Source organism: Medicago truncatula, chromosome 4, assembly GCF_003473485.1.
Source record: "Medicago truncatula cultivar Jemalong A17 chromosome 4, MtrunA17r5.0-ANR, whole genome shotgun sequence".
NCBI classification, from domain to species: Eukaryota; Viridiplantae; Streptophyta; class Magnoliopsida; order Fabales; family Fabaceae; genus Medicago; species Medicago truncatula.
Window position 1 is genome coordinate 24,964,757 of NC_053045.1, and position 15,058 is coordinate 24,979,814.

General features: G+C 34.9%; 2 protein-coding genes across 2 annotated transcripts; one reads left to right on the forward strand and one right to left on the reverse strand.

The window, feature by feature from the left end:
• On the forward strand, positions 1 to 681 carry LOC112420818 (uncharacterized). Its single transcript, XM_024780516.1, has one exon. The coding sequence runs from the start codon at positions 1 to 3 to the stop codon at positions 679 to 681; it is 681 nt and encodes a 226-aa protein (XP_024636284.1).
• A 6,043-nt stretch (positions 682 to 6,724) lies between these two features.
• Positions 6,725 to 11,170, reverse strand: LOC25492127 (RING-box protein 1a). Its single transcript, XM_013600186.3, has 5 exons — positions 10,945 to 11,170; positions 10,787 to 10,837; positions 10,631 to 10,690; positions 7,050 to 7,121; positions 6,725 to 6,960 (listed from the first exon to the last, which is right to left on the reverse strand). Exons 1-5 carry the CDS (start codon positions 11,075 to 11,077, stop codon positions 6,923 to 6,925), a joined length of 354 nt encoding a protein of 117 aa, XP_013455640.1. The 5' UTR covers positions 11,078 to 11,170; the 3' UTR covers positions 6,725 to 6,922.
• Positions 11,171 to 15,058: the final 3,888 nt, after the last annotated feature.

Consider the following 15,058-nt stretch of genomic DNA (forward strand, 5'->3'; position numbering starts at 1 on the left):
ATGTGGCGTCACCGTTTGTTGGTTTGGGAGGAGGAGGAGAGCGTGAAGAAATGTTCCATTTTATTTCTTAACACTGTTTTGCAAGAAAATGCTAATGATACCTGGAGATGGTTATTAGATACTGCTAATGGCTACACAGTAAGTGGAGCTTACAGCTTTATTACCACCTCAGGCGATCTGGTGGATAGAAGTCCTGTCGACGACGTATGGCACAAGCAGATTCCTTCTAAGGTGTCTCTGTTTGTGTGGCGCCTCTTTCGTAATAGATTACCTACAAAAGAAAACTTGGTGCATAGGCGTGTAATCCAACCAGACAACGTGGCGTGTGCTTCGAGGTGCGGTCATCCAGAAACGGCCAAACATCTGTTTTTGGATTATAACATTTTCGGTTCTCTTTGGTATCATGTGTGGCTTTGGTTGAGTATTTCCTTTGTAAATCCTGGTGATATTCGACATCATTTCCAACAGTTTACTAACATGGCAAGGTTGCCGCGTGCTACTCATTTGTTTTTAAGAATTATTTGGTTTGCTACTGCGTGGGTGTTATGGAAGGAGAGGAATAATCATGATTTCCAAAATACGGTTTGTTATTCTTCTATTCTGCTTGAGAAGGTGAAATTGAATTCCTTCTCATGGCTGAAAGCAAAAGAGACGACATTTAATTATAATTATCATGATTGATGGAAGCATTCACTACTTAGTATGGGTGTCCACTTGTAATTCTTTTGTCTGGTTTGTTGGTGCCTTTGCTTTTTAGCACCTTAACTTTGTAAATATTTTTGCGTGGCTCTCCTTTTGCACGTCTTGTGCGGGGCGTTTCATAGTTGTTTATATATCTCATTTTAGTTTGTTAAAAAAAAAAAAAATCATCTTCCGATAGAATATAAACACCTCAAAGGGAGTAGGTATTAGAAGAATCTTTACTCTATCCTCACTAAGAATTTATCTTTAATTATAGTTTTTTTCTTTGTTTTTTAATTACCTTTATAAAATGGTGGGTAACTTACCCACGAACTAATGAAAATGAGCATTTTTAGTGGCATTAATTGTAGTTTATGGATGTCATTTAAAAATGTATTTATGTGGCTTATGTTTATTGGTTAGGTCAATTATCCACCATTTTTTTCATGGATAACCTAGATACCACTTCTTTCATTTTGAAAAGCCCAATATAACTGTTCCAGTATGTAAAAACAAGATAGTTACAACAGGTGAACTACTCAATGAAATGTCCTACGAAGAATTTCAAGAGCACATTGAAAAAGACCTAGATGAAAATACACGGCATAAGATAATGAATTTGATCAGCCCCCCCCCCCCCCCCCCCCCCCAATGGTCTCTAAGTGTCTTCTTTTATAGGCCTCACTTTCTTGACCTAATGGGCCTCTCTTTGGATGTTCAGGCTCATTAACCGTTTGAGATCCACATAGCTCGTCCGTACATGTACTATAGTGCATGGAGATGATCATCTTTCTTTGCATTGCTCGTCCATACGAAGCGCATGGAGTCAATATGCAGCTCCTGTCACTTGTCTGTGCGGGACGTGTGGTGCGTTATGAAATACCTTCAAGAGAGGAAGACCACAATGTCACTTGGAGAGGAGAATAACATGAGAAAGAGCTAGTGACGTTAAAGATAGAGTGCATGTGATTTGAACAATTAATATTGAGCTACACGTTGAAGGTAGAGCTCATGTGACCTGAACGATCAAGCTGGGCTAAGCATTCTAGAGATAGAGCTCATGTGATCTGAACGATCAAGCTGAGTTGTACAATTTGAATAATCAATGCATAGGAGAGTACATGTGATATGGTCCTCCATACTAGTCCACAGTCCACTAAGTGCCAAGCCTGTCAAGGCATAGCTGTTTGTTCTTTGCAGGGTCGACTTGTATCGGTCCACGGTCTATCAAACTTCAAGTCATTCAAAGCGTAAACATTTGCTCTTCGTAGGGTCGACATGTATCAGTCCAAAACCCACCAAACTTCAAATGTGTCAAGGCATAGATGTTTGTTTCAGCGGCAGGTCAACCTAGTTCTGCTCATCAATCAATCTGTTGGGAAGTAGAGTAACTGAATCCTAACAAATAATTTGATTCCCACCAATTTTTTTATTATTTTTAAAAAAAAATCTCATTTCCGAATTTTATGAGTGTTTGATTTGATGGAAATGTATGGTCTTGTCATATCACTTGTACTATATTATATTTATTTACCATGGTTCTCCCCAAATCACTTTCTTTAAATACAACAATTTACTTCATTTACCTTTATCATTTCACTTCTCAGCTCTCCATATTTGTTTTATGTTTGAGGTAAAGATTAAATTTTCGACATCTTTATCACTCTACTCATTAACTTTTCACCCAACTATCAAATAATCTTTATATTTTATGTTTAATCATAGTTTTGATCCTCTAATATTTTTAGATACTAATTAATATAAATCCAACTTTTGTCAACAAAAAAAAAAAAGTATATATAGAAAGGTAGCAAAGACAAATTGGCGATATGCCTATTCCTCAAAGAATATGCATGACAACTTTTTTATATTCCTATTCCTTAAAATGGACCGGCGATGACAACATGGAGATGTGCGTTTTTACCCCAAAAAAATGCTAAAACCGTTCATGGATAACTTTTGAAGGACATTTTTAGTATCAAAAGAGCAATTGAGGAGGACAGAAAAGCATAGCTCAACAATATGTATGCATCCATGATGAATCTACAAACCAATATGGGTCCAATGTATGATGAACAGTCTTTTTCGAATAAGACCACGGTGAACCCTGATATTGATATAGTTTCCTCAAATTATATAGTTAATATGTTGTCCTCGTGAACTTAGCTTAGTTGGTTGAGACAATGCATAAAATATGCAAGGTTCAGTGTTCAGACTCCGACCACTGCTAAAACAATATAGTCAATATTTCATAATTCATACCCTCATTTATAAATATCTATCCCGCCTCAATTTCTTTGATATTTAAAACTTATTTGATTATATAATTATTTAAAAAATTAAAGATTACTCATTTTCTCAAACAGCAACTTAATTTTTTCTACTATTTTTAATTTTCATATGTGCATTCCCTTTAAGTTCGTTTTACCATATTTTTAACAATATTTTTAAAATATTGGTAGAGGGAGAGGGAGAGGGAGAGAGTGTGAGATGATGGGATGAGAATTTGTTGTAGAAGAAAGGATGAGCTTTTTCATATGAAAAACCAACAATGAAAACACATTGTTGTTTAAGAAAGGAGGAGGAGAGAGTGTGAGATGATGGGATGAGAATTTGTGAAGGATTCAAGGGTATTTATTTGAGAATTTGTGAAGAATGAATTGCATAGAGTGTAGCAATTCATAAATATGGGTCAAAAAATGTGTTCAAAGAACTTGACCAGCCATTAAAGCTGGTAAAATCCTTTGAAAAACATGTTCCATGAGTTACTCTTCCTGAGTAAGTAATCGTCCAACACTCTGAGCTGGTTCGGATTATACAATCCAAAAATGTTTTAGATACTTTCGGATAATACAGTCTGAAATGCTTCGATAATGTCTTAAAATTTGTACTTTATGGCGGTGAGGAATTTTTCGAATTATATAATACGAACTTGTTCAGCACATGAATTTTTTATGTTGCCCATATTGCACTGACAGCTTCTATGGTCCATGACGTATATAAACTTCTATAAATTAGTGTGCTCTATTAATTTGTTGCAAAACAAAACTAAAAACTAAAAATCTATCCGAAAGATATGAACATCAAGAGGTTGTTATGAGCTAGATTTTGTTGCCTTGGCATTAGAAATATGTCAGTTTGCAAGGCAGCATGATCTAACTCAAAACAATCCTCTTGAAATATATTGTCTTTTATCATTATGTTGCAGATCTTATCACGAAGAGGTTGTTGCGAACTTGATCCAGTTGACCTATTCGAACACCTTTTCAGAAATTTCATCACTTTTGTTATTATGTTGTTTTACATCGTTTAATTATGTTTATACCTTTTTTTCCAATGTCAATTACCATAAAAATCCTCCAAAAATCAAACTTAAACACAATCTAAAGTTGTTCGGTTTATACTATCTGAATATTCTCTGAGATTTTCGAATTATACAACCCAAAACCTCCCAGACTGTGTGGACGGTGGCGTTTCACCCAAGATTTGGACGGTTTGTGCACTGTAAATGTTTTCTTTGATAGTAGTTACAGTATATGGTAGGTTTATGACTATAAATAGTCTTACATGCTTCAACATATATATTAAGCATTCTTCATTTATCATCCTTTCTTACTTTTTCCTTCTGTTTTTTTAGTTAGAAGTGTTTATGATATCATGGTCACTGCTGACCGCTCATACAATCTCGAAAATTGCTTTGCAGTTTATGCAAGGATTGTACGCGCGATCAGTATAGACCTTTGATATCAAATAGGACACACTTTCTTTATATTTTTCTATTTTCATATTATAAAAGCCAAAAATATCTAACAATATGGTTCGGATTATAGAATTCGAACATAGGGTGTTTTCGGAAGAAAAAAAAATAAGACATGCGAAAATAAGATTGGATAAAAAAAGTAATAGTCAACCCCAAAACCAATCAATTCAATCACTTTTAATCCATTTCATGATATGGATGGCTTGTGATACATTCACTTTTTTTTTAATCTATAGGATCACCTATTTAATTATTAATTTAAAAAATGGATAAAATTAAATAAGAAGGTTGTTCGTTTAAGGCATGCAACATCACTTTTTTTTTTTTTAGTGGCTAGGGCTGGAATGAACCAAACTCATTCGATAATAGTTCAGAACTCGATTCGGCAATTGATTCGTTGAACTTGGTTCATGAACCAAATGAGTTGAAAATTAAGTTCGTTAAATAAATGAGCTGAACTTGAGTTGTATATAGTTCGATTCGATTGGTTCATGAGCTGACTCGATAATATATATACTAGTTTTGTATAAATTAATAAAATACAAGCTTAAATATCAAAAGATAAAATATCTAATTTATTACAAGCTTCCTCTTTATTTAAGTACTTTGTTTTTAGAGGAATTATTATTAATTTAATTAAGAATTAACGATAATTATAATAAAAGAGAGAGAAAAAAAAAAAGGTAATAGTATACTTGTGCAAGTTTTTTACCAAACATATGTATAACTTAGTCCCACATCGGTGAGTTTAAGAACATTAGAGAGGAGGAGTCATTATAAAAGAGAAGCTTGTGTACAGTAGTAATTATAAGGTTGCTACTCCTTTTTTTTTCTTTAGTGGTCTTCAGACCAACATGCTCCACAGTTTTACTTTAGTTTAATTTTTTTATTTTAATTAAAAGGTCAAGTTATACCTTTTTGACAAAAACAAAAAAAAAAAAAACTTTTGAATTGTGTTCCTCGAGCAAATGAGTTGAACCTATCGAGCCGAACGGAGTTGTTCGTTAACTCTAAATGAGCCGGCCTTGATATATTTTTTTGACAAAAACAAAAAGAATCTTTTGAATTGGTCTACTTAAGCAAACGAGTTGAACCTACCGAACCGAGCCGAGTTGTTCGTGAACTTTAATCAAGTCGAACTCAAGTTAAAAAAATGGTTCGTAACAAACTTGAGTCGAGTTTCGAGCCGAACCAATTCTTATCGAGTCGAGCTCAGACAAGTTCGACTTGACACATTTCCAGCCCTAGTAGTTGCCGGGGTTTGAACCTTGTACCTTGCATAGGGTTTGAATCCTGTACTTGCATATATTATGCATTATCCATATCAACTGAGCTAAGCTCACAAGGACATGCAACATCACTTATTGGTTGAGTTAAACAACAGACGACAAAAAACCTAAATTATTAGATGAAATACGTAATTTTTCGTTGGTTTAAAGAATCTAAAATCTTAACATAACTTTTAAACTTGGCTCTTGGTTCATTCAAAAACCTCTATTCGACAGTGGGCAAACAAAAGCAGTAAAGCACTAGTCCACAAATATGCTTTTACATAGCTTATTAGCTTTGTTACGTACGTCCAAAATTAAAGTCAACATGTTATCCAAGATGTTTGAGTAAGATTACTTCTTTGATAGAATGCTTAAGTACTGACAAGTATTTCTAGGGGATTAAATTCGAGAGTAATTTGTACTTAATCACGATTCAATCCTACAATGTTGTTTAAAAGAGTGGTTTCAAGTGAGGTCTGCAAAGAACTGAACCCAGAAATGTTTCAAGATCATTTTGACATCAGCAATTACCACTTACAGCAAATTTTTTATAAGTTACTCTCTTGGAAAGCAAAATATGTAACCCCCATGCATTTTACTTTCATAGTTTCCACACCAATTTCTTCTGCGTCTTATTTCTATATAGAAAACAAAAAACCCAAACCCCACATTGAAAAGAGATTAAAACTTAAAAGTTTGAGTGGAGACTCCTGTTAGTTTTGAAAGGATAAGTTAAATCTTATATAAAACAACTAATATTATTTGAGCTTATTAATTCAAGTCACCCACCACCATATTATCAACTTGATTTGAGGGAGCCTTCCAAAGTCATCGACCATATTATCAACTTCCAGTACATGATCCTTATTTGGAAATTGAACCAATGGCAAAGAGTGAAGGAGGGTGCGCCAGTGTGCAATAAACATTTGCAGAACAAAGTTGTGTTGATGTTGAAAATATGCTCTAATGAAATTTAAATGTCGATGCCAAATAATAATAAAGACCCATTATATCATCAATTGCAATGCAAACTAGGAAATGCATATATCAAGACATTAAAATAAAACTTTACATTTGCTGTTGGTGTGTACGAAAATCCATTAAACAAACTGCTTTCTTGAAATAATAAAATCCAGTAGACAATCAAAAGAAAATATGAGACAACTGTAGATTTTCAAAAGCTAGGATGGACAACAAAGATGTCAAAGATCTAGTGGCCGTATTTCTGAAACTCCCACTCACTGTTGTCTGTACCATCACAAAAAATTACAGTTAGAAGTGAACTACATCCATGTGATTTGACTTAGTAAAGGAGATATGAAAGAAATTATGCATACCAAGAGGACACACTTGACGAGTCTTGAGCCATCTACTAATGCAATGGAAGTGAAAAGCATGGTTACAAACCCCTGCATAACATATACACAGAGCAAGCAACAGTTTGAGTAATCCCGCATACGCTAAGCAGAAACTAAATAAGCCTTGATATTTAGATCAATAAGCATATTAGGTAAGCACTATAATTTCTACTTGTTCAAAATATATCCTAAACTGTAATAGCACAGTACTTTTACTCAGCAAATAACCTGTTAAAGCAAATAGGGAAGAATTCACTTTGATACAGAACAATAAAGTAGTTATTTGAAATCGAGGTTCCCAATATTTCCTGAATGGCAAGATAAAATCCATCTTTAGTTTCACATCTCTATTTTTAAGCAACATTCCTTATTCCCCCTAACTATCTCGCTAACTCTCCTACTTACTAACTAAACAGAAAGAGTTACCTACCAATACTCCACCACTGAAAGTTCACCTTGTCTTTAGAGGCTACAAACTTTATTAAAACTCCATGTGTGTTCTAGTGCATATATAACTTACAACTGTGGTTCTAAATTCACTCAAAACCTCCTTTGCATAGTGGTAAGCTTCTGGCAACGGTGAAGGGTTATGATACTCTCCATTTCTTAAAACAAATTGAAGATTCCATTTGGAGATAGCCAGACACAAACAAATTTGTATTAGATGATGGTGGGACCCACTTGGTAATAGGACCCACTATCTAATTTTCATATTTATCTCTCTCCAATGATGTCCTCCATTTCTTTTGAGGAATGGAGAAATGGAGAGGATTTAAACTCGTGGTGAAGCTCCAGCTTGATTGCCTTATTTCAGCTCCCTTGTTTCATGAGTGCCCCACCAAATGTCAAGTGTGAATGATGGGAAAGGTCCAACCCACCAAATGTCAAGCGTGGATGATGGGAAATGTCCAAAGGGGATGGCCACTTGTACTGTCTCATTAAGGGGTTACCTATCAAAGACCTATGAAATAGGAGCAGTACAAATGGGAGAGTGTAGACTCTAGAATTGACTCTCGAGTGCGCCATTCTACAAGGGAAAGGAAAAGAAAATGCTCATTGATCAAACATTCCTTCCTCAATATGAAAAAGAGGGCAGAGAATAGAAAGAATCCCAAAGAGCCACAACTTATAATCACCTCCTTTATGGGCAGTATTGTAAAGGGAGGAAGTGAACCGGGCTGAAGTTCCAATTGTTCGAATAGTAATGAGGCCATACTAAGTATCAGACGATCAATAACTTTTAAGATCTTCATTGGCTTGAAAGTGGAACTTAAAAAATAAAAAATTAGAAGTTTTTTAAACGATGAATTTTCATATAAACTGAACTCTATCTTTGAACCTAGACCTTTTCAGAAGCTTCCTTATCTAACTTCCCTATCCTTGCCAGTTGTAAACTTATCCATAAGTTTAGACCTAAATACATAGTTTGGTGGAAAAACTTCTATAAAAAACTAACCCAACTGAGCCAAACTCAATAACTTACATTTAAAATAGGCTTAAATGCAATTTTGATCCCCCTATTTACATATTTTTGAACTTTTAAACCCCCTATTTTAAAATCCAACTTTTTGGTCCTCCAATTTAAAAAAGTCAACGTATTTTTCTTATCCCCCATTAATTTTGCTTATGTGTTCATACTCATTAATGACTTGGCGCTTAGTCGGCATTAGTGTGTTGAATTAAAATGATTTTCATGTCATTATTATAATTATTTATTTTATTATTAATATATTAAACTATTAAAAAAATCAATTAAAATATCACACATTCAAACCCAGCAACACCAATTTCATTGATGGCGTAAGCATTCAAATTCATGGCCACGGCTTACATTTTATTCTTTAAAGGGTTATTAAGAGAAAAAGAAGGGTTCTTCTTAGAACACAAACACTCAAACTGGAGAAGATCATTCGCTTTAAGATCAGAAGACAAAACCAAATTACTTTGAAGTTTGGAAGAATCTTTGGAAGCTTCAAAGGCTAAAATAGTCAAATCAGTACTTCATTCTCTGTAAACTTTCCAATGCAATCCAAGATGTTGTTGGGTTTCCGTGGATGATATTTTAATTGATTTTTTAATTCCTTTTTAATATATTAGTAAGATTGATAATAAAATAAATAATGATAATAATGACACGGAAATCATGTTATCCAACACACTAATGCTAACTAAGCATCAAATCATTAATGAGTATGACACATCAACAAAATTAATACGGGACCAAAAAATATGTTACTTTTTGAATAGGAGGACCGAAAAGTTGGATTTAGAAATAGGGGGATTAAAAGTTCAAAAATATGTAACTAGAGGGATCAAAATTGCATTTAAGCCTTTAAAATATAGAGCTAACCATGTCTTTGTCTCACACAAGATGATCCAAGTTAATTGCAACAACCAACCTACTAAAAATCTTACATGGCACAACATAGCATGACCAAAATCAGGAGAAGTTTGGGTGGTCCTTGTAATCTATTGCATTGTAGCAATGGTATTGATAATAGTCATAGCCATGAATATACACCCACTTTGCAGCATCAATTTAGATATAATTTATAAATAAAAATACTACCTAGACAGTGGATATTTCCTTGCAGCCAAGATCAAAGCAGTTAAAAATAGTTTTAAAATAAATTTACAATTTTGTGATATTCCTTATTCCTAGAATTTGATCAATACTCCCTCTAGTCACTATTATAAGCAAAAAAAATCACTTTCTAGGTTCATTGAAAAACTTCTGTTTCTGGAATAAAAATATAGACTAGATACTTAGCTATTTGGATGAATTTTTTAACATTCAAGGGAAAAACTTGTAAAATAAAGAATTAAGAGTCATATATAAAAAATGGCTTTTAATACAAACAGAAATCTGTCTTTGCACCACAAACTATTAAGAAGCTTCCTCATCTAACTTGTCTATCACAACCTATAAACTTATTCCTAGATTTGGAACCAGATACAAACTTCAGTTGAAAAACTTTAATAAGCAAATTAATCCAAACTAAGCCTAACTCAACAACTTATATTCGAGATAGAGTTAACCACAATTTTGAATCACACAAGATAAAATACGTCTACTACAACCACCAACAATTTTACACAGACTAATACTGCACAAATGGTACCAGGAAGAATTAGGGTAAACATTTCTTGGCTTTGTAATTTATTGCATTTGGGCAATGGTTTAGAAGAATAATCGTGACACACCCACAATGGAGGATGAACTTACATCTAATTTGTGAATAAAGAAAACTACCTAGACAGTGGATATTTGATTGCAGCCAAAATCAAAGCAATCTATATTAAAAATAGTTTGTCGACCAATTAACTAGGGGTTATGCCGGTAAAAACGTAGGGTATTGCGTTAATATAACCACCATCATCGTAGAGTCATAAACTTAAATTTCGTCATATCAAGCATTATATTATACTACTCCTTATTCCTAGAATTTGACCTAGCTTCAACCCTAATAGAAGCAGATTAACATAAATAAATACTGTAAAAGGTATTTCACAGAAAATAACCGATTAAAAATAAAAAATAAGAGGATTTGGGAACATACCCCAAGCAACAGTGCATTCCTCGCTAGTAGCACTAGCCTGATTAGCTTGGCACTCAATACCTAAAACCAAAATCAGAATCAATCCAAACCGAAACGATTATCGAATAATTGAAAGAAAAATAAAATTGATTGGAACATAAAAAATCGTATGCTTACAGAGATCCATGATATGGTTACGGCAAATAGCACAGTTATCAACAACGATATCTACAATCACAAAAATTGAAAAAATTAGAGAAAACAAAAGCGATCAAAAAACTAATCGTGAAAATTAGGGTTTAAGATTGGGAACGAAATTGAAGAGAAGAACTAACCCCAAGCCCAGAGAGCAACGGCGTTCCACTTCTTAATCTCGAAGCGTTTGGGTTTCTTGGAAGATGGACCGGCGGCGCTGCTTGAAGGTTCGCCGGCGGGAACCATGGTTACGTCGGAATCGAGTGTCGACATGATGATTCGTTTTCTCGCAACAACTGTGATGTGATTCTTTGTGTGTACTGTTTCGTTTATTTCGATTTTCGAATGTGGAAAATTGCACAATTGTGTTTTCTACTATTTAAACTACTCTTTTTAGTGGGTTGGGCTAGGGCTTTGTGCATGGGCTTTGTTATATCTATGTTGAGCTAGGGAGAGGATCCACTCCAGTGGAAATTTTCTCCTGTGAAATAATCTTAGTCGTCCATTCTTTTTAATGACACCTTAACTAATCTCAGTCTTTCATTCATTTCAATGTGTCATTTTCATTTTTCTCCCTTTTCACGTTCTGGCTTGTAGAAATAATAGAAACAACTTCATCTTCTTCCATAACAACATAGATCTAGTGAATACGTATCTTGATTGACGTCGTCCTCGTGTGCTAGCTATTGACGCCATCATATGCTACTATTGTTGGTGCTGTTGTGTGCTCTTTGGTTGACGACGTCGTCGCCGTAGTCCATTTATTACCACCGCCGTGCTTCTTGATTGCCATCGTCGTCACCGTTGTCGTTGTCTCCACACTAGTATTCAAGTTGTGCTCTGTCGATTGTTATTGTGCTCTATTTTTCTTGTCGTCGTTACATTGTCTCTTGCACCGTCGTTGACTTCATTTCATTTATAGGATGAATATTGAGTCGTCTGTCCATTGTCCATGGTTAGAAGAGCAACCTCAGAATAACAGTTAACAACTCTTTAAATTTGCTTATGTATAATTAACTTGTCGTAGTTTGACATTAGGTGATAGAATTATTATAAGTTGCAGTAGCTTTTTTTCAGACAAATAAGTTGCAATAGTTTTAAAATCTTCAAGAGTTATAGTATTTATTTGAATTAGTTTCCAAACCCAGTCAGAAATTTATCCCATCAAAACGATGATGAATCAATCAGAACCCTCCTTCCAAATCAATTTTTGCACCGTAAATGGAATCACTCTAACGAGTCGGTTATTCCGTAGGAGAAGGAGGTGGAACAATTTGGTACAATTTCAACCCAGCAAGAGGTAAATAAATCTGAAATTAAATTGATAAAGTCAGAATCAACAAGAAATTATTTAACCAATCAATCACTTTTAAAAGAAAAGGGAAGCAAACTGTAGAGAAAAAATTTAACACTGACACAATTATATACAGAGAATAGGAGAAGGAGAAAAGAACAAAACGAACTGGAGAAGGAGATCATAATCATGGAGTTGCAATTCCCGGGGATGGGTCTTTTCAACAAGTAGGTTGAGGTGGGTTTGTGAGGAAAAAAGGAGAAAACTGGACATAGCCAAGACGAACAGAAAAACAAAATAGGGAGAAAGGCAAAGCTTTCATGTGTTTTAATTCCTATCCATTGATCTATCATTTAACTAAATGAACGGTTTAGATGTCACAAGAGAAAACTGGAGATAAATCCCACAGGAGACAATTCGTTCCCGTTAAGCCAAATCAAATCGGTTTGAAAATTGATTGTTAAGCACCTTTAATTTCTCAGAGGCACCTCAAAATGACAACAATTCTTAGTAAGTGAAAAAACCCTTTAGCAATCACACGTTGATGATTTGAGACACGCTTTTTACATATAATAATTGATGTTTTGGAGGAACGGATGGAATAGGTAAGTTGTAACACCCCGTTTCCCAAAATCAATTAAATAATAATAATTCAATATCAGAGTAAAACCCCAACGGTCATGTCACATCAACTTATAATAATCATATTAAATAGAATATAAAAATCTATTTAATAAAACATCCTTCAAATTCTTCATTAAATCTGCAGCGGAAAATTATCACCAAACAACAATTCATAACTATTTTAAACTCCATAATAAATTCTTGGCATGAAAGCCTTAACATCATAAAATCCAACATCAGTAGGGCTACAACAGCATTATTCAAAATTTGATACATAGGAAAGAAATTAAACAATAAAATCCCATCCCACGTATCAGAGCCCTAGACACTTTGAGCCACCACCAACTACTCAGGATCACCTGCAAGTTACCCATAGGAAGGGCAACATTTTCAAGCAGAAGGGGTGAGATTCACAACAATAATATAGATAAAGAATGCATCAATTGAATCTAACACCCTATCATATAATTCATCAACAATATATAAATATCATCATTTTCAAATATCATCAACAATGGTAATTAATAACCCACTCAACGACTCATGCAACTCATCACCACTCCACTAAGACTCCTCTAACAACACCCATGCATGTGGTACCATAATCAGGACCGTAGCCCTCACCACTGTAGAATGGTTAAAGCATTCATTTTCAGGACATAAGTCCTCACCACTAACACCACTTTGAGCAACTAGTGCTCCACCACTTTGAACGACAAGGCGTTCCAGAGCCGAAGCTCTCCCACTGTTATGCTTATGCAACTGACCCACTTGTGTATATCTACATACAACCCAACCTATGCATATATGTGTATATGACTCCCCACTCCAATTTACAACATTCATGTATAACTTAATTAAATAAAAGCATACATCCAGGCAGCATCCATTCATTACAACCAATTTAGAACATCCAGAAAAATACACCAACATAAAAGCCATGCTTAATCATCAAGATAAATCAACCATCAACAACAGAAACCAATCCAACAAATATTGGGCAACTCGCCTCGCGAGCACATCTGCTCGCTATGGCGAGCTCAGGAAACAGGACACTCGCCATGGCGAGTTCGAGGCGAACAAAAATATGGTGCTCTCGGGAGTTTTGACATTTTTCTCACTAAATCAACAATTCTAAGCTCCCTATTCATCTTTTTAATCTAAAACTTGCTCCAGTCCTCTCTAAAATCATATAGGTACATAAAACTACCCAAAATACAGCTTATAACAACACTTCAAAAATCCAGTTTTCCTCACAGGTACTCGCCATGGCGAGTTGTCTCACTCGCGAGGCGAGCCATGTAGTTGCTCACTCACCTTGGCGAGCAAAGGCTACTCGCGAGGCGAGCGATGAACTCCTGTACGGGAAGAATGCAAGTTTTTCCCAAAAATCCCATTTTCCTACAATTCACTCCCCAAATCAGTTTACATATATGCAATGAAAGGTTATATGCACTCAGAACCCATTTCTAACATCAAAAACACAATCCCTACTCTCAAAACCCATTAATTTAACAAAACCTAACTTCTCCCAATTCTCACATAAACCTGTTAAAAACAAATTAGAATTCAGAACCTATACAATTGCGGTAAAACTCACCCTTACCTTAGTTTTGCAGAAGGAAATGCACAGCAAAAATGATCCTTGGCTCTAGTTGCTCTTCTCTCCCTTTTCTCCCAAAAGTCTTGTTTCTACGTAAAACAGTTTTCTCTGGTTTTTCTTTTCTTTAACTCCCAAAATGTAACTCCCTTAATTATCAATTAACTCCCCCTTAATTCCATTAATCATAACATAACCCCCAAAACTCTAATTAATTAACTTTCCCACTTATTTTAATTATTAATAAAATAAACCATATAATAAAATAAACACACCACATAAATCACCAAAAATCATATATAAGACTACACATAATCAAAAATAATAAAATAACGATTAGAGCGTTACAACTCTCCCCAAATCATAGAATTTCGTCCTCGAAATCTTACCTCAAACAAACAACTCAGGATATGAATCCCGCATCTTACTTTCCAGCTCCCAAGTCAAGCTTTCACCAGTCGCTCCGTCCCAAACGACTCTCACAAGGGGTATTTCCTTGCCCCTTAACGTCTTCACTTTCCGATCGTCAATCCTCACCGGTAAAGTCTCAACAGTGAGATTGTCTCTAACCTGCACATCATCTCTCAGAATAACATGCGAAGGATCCGCTACATACTTCCGAAGCTGCGACACATGAAACACATCATGCAAGTTCGAAAGATGTGGTGGCAAGCCAACTCTATATGCCACCGTTCCAATCCTCTCCGAAATCTGATACGGACCAATGAACTTCGGA